This window comes from Amblyraja radiata, chromosome 24 (assembly GCF_010909765.2).
Source record: "Amblyraja radiata isolate CabotCenter1 chromosome 24, sAmbRad1.1.pri, whole genome shotgun sequence".
Taxonomy (NCBI): domain Eukaryota; kingdom Metazoa; phylum Chordata; class Chondrichthyes; order Rajiformes; family Rajidae; genus Amblyraja; species Amblyraja radiata.
The window spans coordinates 35,265,062-35,275,642 of NC_045979.1; the positions used below are offsets into that span (position 1 = coordinate 35,265,062).

Genomic DNA, 10,581 nt, shown 5'->3' on the forward strand with positions numbered 1-10,581 from the left:
CAAGACCCGATCTATTCCTCTCATGATTTTGTACACCGCTATAAGATCACCCCTCATCCACCTGCGCTCCAAGGAATAGAGTCCCAGCCTGCTCAACCTCTCCCTATAACTCAGCCCCTCGGATCCTGGCAACATCCTTGTGAATCTTCCGCAGAGATGGAATTGGTGACATTTCAGGTCAGAATCCATCTTCAGACTGAAAGGCAAAGTAGGGCCCATCTCTATCTTTCAGTCTGAGGAAGGATTTAGTTTAGTTTAGAGATACAGCGCGGAAACTGGCCCTTCGGTCCAGAGTTTGCGCCGACCAGCGATCCCTGTACATTAACACTATCCTACACACAAACTTACATTTATACTAAGCCAATTAACTTACAAACCTGCACACATTTGGAGTGTGGGAAGAAACCGAAGATCTCGGAGAAAACCCACGCGGTCACGGGGAGAACATACAAACTCCGTATAGATAGCACCCGTAGTCAGGATCGAGCCCGGGTCTCTGGTGCTGTAAGGCAGTAGCTCTCACCGCTATGCCACTGTGCCGCCCTAAACATCAGCTGTTCCTATTCTCCAGAGATGCTGCCTGACCCACTGAGTTACTCCAGCACTTGTCTATCTTCGATATAAACCAGCATCTGCAGTTCCTTCCTACCTATTTCCATGCCGTTCCACTTTTTCCTCATTGTGTAAAATGTAGACACAAAATCTGCACTAAGATTTTGTATTAATCCAACAGGAAAGTTACAAAACAGAGCTTTCGCTCTTTTCAAATGCGATTATATATAATGAACATAAATCTGGAGCCATTTTTATGCATGCCATATGCTTCTGGCTAATTTCCATTTTAGTTAGATTGAGTTCGAAGCTTAACCAACAACCTGTCATGGACCGACCACATCCAGGAAGTCACACCGACACCTCGACTCCCTGCAGAAACGCAGCACAGAACCAGTGACTCTTACAAACTTCTACAGACATACCATGGTAAGCATAACGCTGGGCTGCGTCACAGCTTGGTTTGGGAACAACTCTGCCCATGACCGCAAGAAATTGCAGAGAGTTGTGGATGTAGCCCAGTCCATCACACAGACCAGACTCCTCACCATTGACTCCATCTACACTTCACTCTACCTCGGGAAAGCACCCGGTCATTCCTTCTTCCCCCGGTTCCTGCCTGACAGAAGGTACAGAAGCTTGAAAGCGCGCACCACCAGCGTCATGAACACCTCTGTTATCAGGCATCAGAACGGCCCTTCCATAACCTAGGGTGCTGACTGATTCACCTCTACCCCATTGCGGACATTGGACTTTGTCTCTGGAACTGATGCGCTACAATGCGGAGGACTACATTCTGCGTAAGAAAGAACTGCAGATGCTGGTTTAAATTGAAGGTAGACACAAAATGCTGGAGTAACTCAGCGGGTGAGGCAGCATCTCCAGAGAGAAGGAATAGGCAACGTTTCTGGGCTCGACCAGAAACGTCAGCCATTCCTTCACTCCAGAGGACCATATTCTGCACTCTGTATCTTCCCCTTTGCTCTATCTATTGTGCTTGAGATTGACTTGATTGTATTTAATTCTAGTGTTATCCAATTTGTTTGGACAGCATGCAAAACAAAGCTTATCCTTGTACCTCGGTACATGTGACAATAATAAATCTTAACATCCCTCATAAAACAGGAACAATCACAGGATCTTCCTGAGGGCATAAAAATCAGCTGCTGTGATGCTCTGAATGCACAATGCTGGGGCGTGTGTATCAGCTGCCAAAACATCAGACAATGCCAAGGCCTCTGGAAGTTCGTAGTGGCGGATGTTACACAGAGTAGTGGGGAGAACCCTGAGGGAGTACTTCCATGTCCTACCCACAACTTTTGGCTTTGGGGGTGCCAAACGCTTAGGTCGATGACTCTCAGCAATGGCCCAAGAAAGCACACCAACGCCTCGTCTTCCTTTGAAGGCTGAGGCAGTTCAGCATGTCCCCAACATCTCTCACCAACTTCCACAGATGCAGCGTAAAAATAATTTTATCGGGATGCATCACAGCACGGTTTGGGAACAGCTCCATCCAAGACCGCAAGAAATTGCAGAGAATTGTGGACACAGCCCAGACCATCACGCAAACCAACCTTCCTTCCATTGACTCCATCTACACTTCACGCTGCCTCAGTAAGATCACCAGCATAATCAAGGACGAGTCTCACACCAGACACTTCCCCTCTCACATCAAGTACAGAACCGTGAAACACACACCTCCAGATTTAGGGACAGTTTCTTTTCCCAACTGTTATCAGGCAACTGAACCGTCCTATCACCAACTAGAGCGCAGTCCTGACCTCCCATCCACCTCATTGGAGACCCTCGGACTATCTTTAATCAGACGTTATCTTGCACTAAATGCAATTCCCTTTATCCTGTATCTGTATTCTGTGGATGGCTCAATTGTAATCATGTTCGGCTGTTTGGATAGCACGCAACAAAAAAAGCTTTTCACTGTACCTCGGTACACGTGACAATAAACTGAACTCTCTTACCTGCACTATATCACGAACTAGAGAGCGGTCCTGACCTACTCTCTACCTCATTGGAGACCCTCGGACTATCTTTAATGGCACTTCATTGGATTTTATCTTATACTAATCATACTTCCCTCTATCCTGCGTCTGTACACTACTGACAGCTTAAATGTAATCATATATAGTTTTTCCGCTGACTGGATAGCACGCAACAACAAAAAACCTTTCACTGCACACATGACAATAAACTGAACACCCTTACCTGCACTATATCCAAGACCATGCCAGCAGCCACTGTTCCAAAGCCTGCCAGCAGGAATGGGAAGACAACCTGTAGTCCTATGGAGAAAGAGGTCTCTTTGAGGGAATCTGCAGCACGACTGGGGTTGCTGCTAATGTCATCACTGTCGATACTTTGACTGGCGTTCTCCAGAAGGGCGTCTTCTTCCCTCAAACCCTTGGCGTTGGCCCGGGAGTCCCTCACCACAACCTCCGTCCTCTCAAGCTGCCCCCTCTCCTCCATTAGATAGTCCGAACCTTCTCTCTCCACCAGCTCCTTGGATGAGCTTGGGGTTATGGAGACGGTAAAGTCATCAGAGTTTGCATCAATGGGATAGGCATTTCCATTGACCTGGTAGACCGAGCCGACCTCTTTCTGTTCTGTGGAAGTAGACATGATGTTTTCACAATCTTCGGGACATCATAATGTTTAATTTCCTCAAGTCTGTTATCTGTTTCAACAAAAAAGCCTCCCTCACCCCCTTCCCAAAATTTCGGTCTCAGTAGTTTCACGGCTGGCAAATTGAACTAGAAGACGTTGTGTGTGTGATAAAGATCCTTTCCAGCCTCTTGCCCTGCAGATGTGGTCGGTAGAGCTGCAGTCCCGCTAGATTTCAACGTCATTCCCCGAGTCCCGTCCCATCAAGGAAGTGTGCCATATCTTCAACACGTGGCAGGGGGAAGAAAAAAAGTTCCAAATTAATAATAGCGAGGGCAAACAGTCGGACGTCGACAAGTTGACGCTGCGAATGGAATAGAGAGGCACGTTAAACAATCGGTTACAAGTAATAAACTTTCAAGCAAACGCGAGGGAGAGCTTTTTATTTATGACTCTCTACCTCCCACGCGTCCAAGACCTGCATGTTTACCCAATGTCTAATTTAAAAAAAACTGCATTACTGAATGAAGAAGGGTCTCGACCCGAAATATTCACCTATTCCTTCTTGCCCGAGATGCTGCTGCCTGTCCCGTTGAGTTACTCCATTTTTTTTTACTGAAGGCGGATTTAACAAACACACAGGAGATAGACACAAAAAGCTGGAGCAACTCAGCGGGACGGGCAACATCTCTGGAGAGAAGGAATGGGCGACGTTTCAGGTCGAGACGCATCTTCAGACACAATCTCTCCCGGAAAGAAATACCCCCAGCCTCAAACGTCGCCTGTGCTGTCAGATTCAAGCTTGTGCAGTAATAAACTCCTTGGATCAAATTTCACAACTCACACACAATTAATTCTTAAATACTTTCACACTAAATATTTCCTATTACAACTGCCATGTTCTAAAATCAATCAGATTCCCAATAATTTTGTTTTGCAGCCAATCTCTGCCAAAACTTTTCATTTTTCTGCTTTTGCATAATTCCTCAAATCTGTGTTCAAAACAATTCTGACTCTCAAATATTCCTCTAAAAGCTATCTATCCCACGCAAACCCTGCATTTAAACCCTCAAACTAGCCCAGGAATCCCTTAACCATTTTCTTTAAAGACCACCCTGTAAATTATAGCAGATTTCTGATGCAGTCGCCCAGATATTGTGTAGAATGTCTCCAATATTTTGCACTCAGACAGTAAGTCTCCTCACAAAATATTGCACATAATGCATCATTGCACATAGATAGATTCTTTTATATTATATTAGACAGATATATTATTGCATATAGATGTATTATTTCACCACCACTTCTCTGAAAACTCCTCTGGGCAACTTGGACTTAGTGTCCAAGCCATGCCACACACATCTCTGGCACTTTACCCTGTCAGTGACTGGAGCTTCCGTCCTCTCTGCACTTCTGGCCGGGAGTCTCGCTGCTCCAGCCGGGTTTTACCCTCGCTTGCCCCCTCCCCTGTACCCTCCCCCCTCCCTCTGTCTCCCCTCCCTTCCTCTCCGTCATCCCTTCTCCTGTGTGCACCACTCCCTCCCTTCCTCTCCCGTCGAGCCCTCGTCAATGTGCAGTCTTCCCCTCCTCCTCCCCTCTTAGATGTCACCCCTCTCCTGCCCCTCCCGTCTCCCTCCCCCTACTCTCCCCTCACTCCCCCCCTCCACTCCCTTGTCTCCCCCTCCCCTCCTCTCACTCCCCTCCCCTCACTCCCCCCCTCCTCTCCCATCACTCCCCCCACTCTCCCCTCACTTCCTCCCCCCCTCCACTCCCTTGTCTCCCCTCCCCTCCCCCCCTCCTCTCCCCTCCCCCCCACTCTCCCCTCACTCCTGTCTCCCCTCCCCTCACTCCCCCTCCACTCCCTTGTCTCCCCCCCCTCCTCTCCCCTCACTCCCCCCCTCCGCTCACTCCCCTCCTCCCCCCTCCTCTCCCCTCATTCACTCCCCCCCTCCTCTCCCCTCACTCCCTCCCTCCCTCTCACTCCCCCCCTCCTCTCCCTTGTCTCCCCCTCACTCCCCCCCCCCCCTCCCCCCCCCCCTCCTCCACTCCGTTCTCCATTTCCCCCCCGGGTACCATGCCTGTCCCTCCTTCCCTCTGCTTCCCCTCCCTGTCCTTGTCCCCCTCAGCTCTGAGAGAGTGAGTCGGCCCGCCTGGGCCCCGGGCTAGGGTGATGCCCGCAGGCCGGCGGCGGTGCCCGGGCCCCGGGGTGGGGTATTACCTGAGGCCGGCAGCGCGACGCGTCCCCCATTAACCGAGTGGCGGCTCCGGCTTCGAGCGGCCGCCGCGATGTCCCGCCCCCTCGCCGCCTCGGCCAATGGGAGAGCGCCGGCTGCCGGGACCCGCCGTTGACTGACGGGCACTCGGACCAATCAGAGGTCGCCGCGGTCCGGGGGAGCGGGGGGGGCGGGACGGAGAGGGAGACGCCGCGTCTACGTCATTGACAGACGGGCATGTGGACCAATCACAGCCGGGAACGGTGGGAGGGAGGGGCGGGAGCAGGAAACGTCACCGCCCACATGCGCGTGACGAACATGCCGACTGACCAACCAGAGCCCGGGGTCCACCCTCTCCCCTCCCCCTCCCTCTCACCCCCCCATCCCTCTCACCCCCTCATCCCTCTCACCCCCCCCCATCCCTCTCATCCCACTCATCCCTCTCACCCCCCTCATCCCTCTCACCCCCCCCCCCCCCATCCCTCTCACCCTCTGACTAAAGAAATTCCTCCTCAACTCCTTCCTAAAGGAACGTCCTTTAATTCTGAGGCTGTGCCCTCTGGTCCTGGACTCTCACACCAGTGGAAACATCCTCTCCACATCCACTCTAACCAAGCCTTTCACTATTCGGTAAGTTTCAGTGAGATCCCCTCCTTATCCTTCTAATCTCCAGTAAGTACAAGCCCTTATGCCAACCCACTCATTCCTGGGATTAATCTTGTAAAACTCCTCTGGACCCTCTCCAGAGCCAGCACATCCTACCTCAGATACGGGGCCATATGTTTCTGGTTGAGACCCTTCCTCAGACTGGAATTCGTAAATTCAGAGGGTTGTGGTGAGGAGTAAGGACACCAGCCCCACCTGTCAATGACCCCTTCTTACCTGGGCCCACCTATCATTTGTGTAGGAAGGAACTGCAGATGACCGAGGATACACACAAAATGCTGGAGTAAGTCTGCGGAACAGGCAGCATCTCTGGAGAGAAGTAATGGGTGACGTTTTGGGTCGAGACCCTACTTCAGACCAGAAGGGCTTTCACTGATCAGCTCCAGCCCCACCCCTTCCCCTCGGCTCTTTCTACCATCTATCTCCCCTCTACTCCATCAGTCTGAAGAACTCGAAACATTATTTGTCCATTTCCCTCCAGAGATGCTGCTTGACCCACTGAGTTCCCCCAGCAGTCATACAGCATAGAAACAGACCCTTCGGCCCAACTTGCCCACATAGACCTACATGTCCCATCTACACTATTCCCACTTGCCTGCATTTGGCCCAGATCCCTCTAAACCTGCCTTATCCATGTACCTGCCTAATTGCTTCTTAAGTGTTGCGATAGTCCCTGCCTCAGGTACTTCCCTCCTCCGGCAGCTCATTCCATACACCCACTACCCTTTATATGAAAAAGTTACCCCTCACATTCCTATAAATACATCCGTCAAAGTTCTGTCAATTCAATCTTTACCATGTCCAGCAATGTGGTAATAGGCTTGATTGACAGGAGAATCATTGGCTGATTTAAGAGTATATGTTGCTTTTATAAAATGAGCTTTGTAAAGTTAGAAACATCGAAAAATAGGTACAGGAGTAGGCCATTCGGCCCTTCGAGCCAGCACCACCATTTAATATGATTATGACTGATCATCTAAAATCAGTATCCCATTCCTGCTTTTTCCCCATATCCCTTGATTCCTTTAGCCCTAAGAGCTAAATGTAACTCTGTCTTGAAAACATCCAGTGAATTGGCCTCCACTGCCTTCTGTGGCAGAGAATTCCACAGATTCACAACTCTGGGTGAAAACATTTTCCATCATCTCAGTCCTAAATGGCCTACCCATTATTCTTAAACTGGTTCAGGACTCCCCCAACCTCGGGAACATTTTTCCTGCATCTAGCCTGTCTAAAAATGTTTATATGTTTTATTAGATCCCTTCTCATCCTTGTAAATTCCAGTCAATTTTAACCAGGTCGCCTTCCGAGTTATTTAAGGCCATGACACCTTAATCGCAGTCCCTTGACTTGTTTGGGCAATCCCAAATGTATCACCATGGTTTCTCTTTCCCTCGCTATCAAGTAGCCCTGGCTTTAAATACATCCAGATATTAGATCAGGGTGTTCCCCAGTACTGTTTCCTGCAGTGAAATGGGATTACCCTGTCTATCCAAATACAAGCAAAGCCAGGCACTTGGGGAGGGACAAACTTAAAACAATCTAGCTTTTAGTTTTAGAGATACAATGTAGAAATAGTTTGGTTTAGTTTATTGCCACGTTTACCGAGGTACAGTGAAAAGCTTTTTGTTGCGCGGCTAAGCTGTCAGCGGAAAGACAATACATGATTATAATCGAGCCATTTACGGCGTACAGATACACGATAAGGGAATAACGTTTAGTGCAAGATAAAGCCAGTAAAATCCGATCAAATATAGTCCGAGATTCACCGACAGGCCCACCAACAATCACCCGTACACTGGTTCTATCCTACACACTTGGGACAATTTACAGAAGCTAATCAACCGACAAACTTGCACGTCTTTGGGGTGTGGGAGGAAACCAGAGCACCCAGAGAAAACCCATGCGGTCACAGGGAGAACATACCAACTCCTTATAGACAGCACCCGTAGTCAGGATTGAACCCGTGTCCCTGGCGCTGTCAGGCAACAACTCTACCGATGCACCACTGTGCCGCCAACAGAAAATTAACATACTAAGCATATAGAAGCAGAGTTTCTATGATCTGATGGCCTGTATCACAAAAGGACACAAAGTGCTGGAGTAACTCAGCGGGTCAGGCAGCATCTGTGGAGAACATGGATAGGTGACGTTTCGGGTCGAACTCTGAACATTAATAACCCATTATTTGTTATTTGCACTTTATCAGTTTATTTATTCATGTGTTTTGTAGTCAATGCCTATTATGTTCTGTGTGCTGAAGCAAAGCAAGAATTTCATTGTCCTGTCAGGGACACATGACAATAAACTTGAACTTGAACGTGATGTTGCCAGACCTGCTGAGTTACTTCAGCACTTTGTGTCCTTTTGTGTATTAATCAGCAACTGCAGTTCCTGGTTTCTACATTTGGCCGGTATCCTAAACTCTGACGGAAGTGGCTCTGGTTGTAGTGTACGAATTGATTGTAGTCTAATGAGACTTCTTATAAAGTTCAATAAACCACAAGTATGTCTGCAGAAGTAGTGGTAAACGCGGCGTACAATTGGATTATTTAAGCCTGTTAGGCCAGATACATGGATAGGAAAGGTTTGGAGGGATAGAGTGGATGTGGGGTGGATGTTTCCACTGGTGGGAGAGTCTAGGACCAGAGGCCATAGCCTCAGCGTAAAATGACGTAGAAAGGAGATGAGGAGGAATTTCTATAACCAGAAGGTGGTGAATCTGTGGAATTCATTGCCAAAGAAGGCTGTGGAGGCCGAGTTAATGGATATTTTTAAGGCAGAGATGGATAGATTCTTGATTAGTACGGGTGTCAGGGGTTATGGGGAGAAGGCAGGAGAATGGGGTTGAGAGGGAGAGTTAGATCAACTATCGAATTTCACTGTACATGTGACAATATACTGACCTTGAACCTTGATTGATGGATCAAGTAGATGGGCCGAATGGCCTAATTCTGCTCCTATCACTTATGAGCTTCTCAAAGAGTTGTGACAAACAAATTGATTATTCGTAAGACCATGTTGATTCTTCTTGCTTGTCTTATGATTTTTTAATCATTCGACTATCCCCTCCTTAACTATGGTTTCCAGCATCTTTTCATAACAAATGTCTATCCAGGCCGTTCACTATTCAGTAAGATTCAATGAGGCATCCCCTCATCCTTCTAAACTCCAGCAAGTACAAGCCAAGTGCCGTCAAACGCTCATCATAGGTCAACCCACACATTCCTGGGATCGTTCTCGTAGACCTCCTCTGGACCCTCTCCAGTGCCAGACCTCCACCTATCCTTCCTCAGAAACGGGGCCCAAAATTGCTCACAACTGCGGTCTGACCAGCGCTTTGTAAAGCCTCAGCATTATAAAGCCTCAGGAAAGGTAATAATCAGGATAGGTTATGGGCCAGAGGAGGTAGTTGTGGCAGGAACTATAAAAAATAGTTGGACAGGTACAGGGATAGGAACGGTTTAGAGGGTTTGGGCCAAATGCAGGCAAATTGGACTTCCTTTGATGGGGAAATTGGTTGGCATGGAAGAGTTGGGCCGAAGGGCCTGTTTCCATGCTGTTTGACTATACGTGAATCCCAAAAGGGGTCTGGAATGGGGTTAATACAGTATATTACCATGGACAGGAGAGTGGTTGGCTAGCAGAAAACTGGCTTGATTGTACACATGCTTTTTATTTATTTTTGGCTAGCAGAAAACAATAACATTCCACGTATCTTGGTACACGAGACAATTATAGATCATTACTAAAACCAAATAGATTTGGTATAAAATGGGACATTTTTGGAATGTTGGTGATATTCTCAGCAGGTCTCAGGGTGTCAACTAACACGACCTCCCTGGTAAAGAAGGCTCAACAACGGCTTAACTTCCCAAGATCACTAAGGAAAGTCAACTTGCCGCAACATTCTACCGTTGCTCCATAGAGAGTGCCCTGACACATGGCATCCTGGTGTGGCACGGCAACCGTTCTGCGGCTGACAAGAAGGCTCTGCGGAGAGTCATCAACGCAGCCCAGGAGTTCACCAACACACATTCACCTGCCCTGGAAGAGATCTATGGCTCTCGTTGCCTGCGGAAGGCATCACGCATCCTAAAGGACTCATCTCATCCCACACATCACTTGTTTGCCCTTCTGCCCTCAGGAAAGGGCTACAGGTCCATCAAATCACACACCACAAGATTAACAAACAATTTCTACCCCAAGGCCTTCAATACTCTTAACTCTGCACTGAACGCACACCCGCCATAGCCAATATTTTGTACTGCCACAACACTATACTGAGAAACATGGCACATTATGACTCAACAAGATTTTTCTTGCTGTTTTTGCTGTTTTCATTGTAGTTATTTATTTATCTGATACGTTGGAGCTCCGCTTGGGCAGTGCGCCTGAAATTTCAATGTATGTATTTACAATGACAATAGATCATATTATTATCATTATCATTTACCAGGGTGCCTCACTGGTCAGTATTGGGCCCGTAACGGTTCACAATCTGTTTAGTTTAGTTTATTATTGATACGTG

At 48.1% G+C, this 10,581-nt stretch overlaps 1 protein-coding gene across 4 annotated transcripts in view; it reads right to left on the minus strand.

The window, feature by feature from the left end:
* slc41a1 (solute carrier family 41 member 1) overlaps positions 1-5,467 on the minus strand; it is a 40,918-nt gene extending 35,451 nt beyond the window's left edge. The window contains exons 1-2 of one of the 4 annotated variants that reach the window (XM_033042912.1): positions 5,390-5,467; positions 2,776-3,535 (exon numbers count right to left, since the gene is read on the minus strand). In XM_033042912.1, the coding sequence (XP_032898803.1) occupies positions 2,776-3,189 (414 nt within the window). In that variant the 5' untranslated portion in view covers positions 3,190-3,535; positions 5,390-5,467. Of the gene's footprint in view, positions 1-2,775; positions 3,536-4,531; positions 4,600-5,389 lie in introns of those variants that run through there. The other 3 variants (XM_033042915.1, XM_033042913.1, XM_033042914.1) reach the window with 3 other exon arrangements.
* Between the last annotated feature and the right edge of the window lie 5,114 nt (positions 5,468-10,581).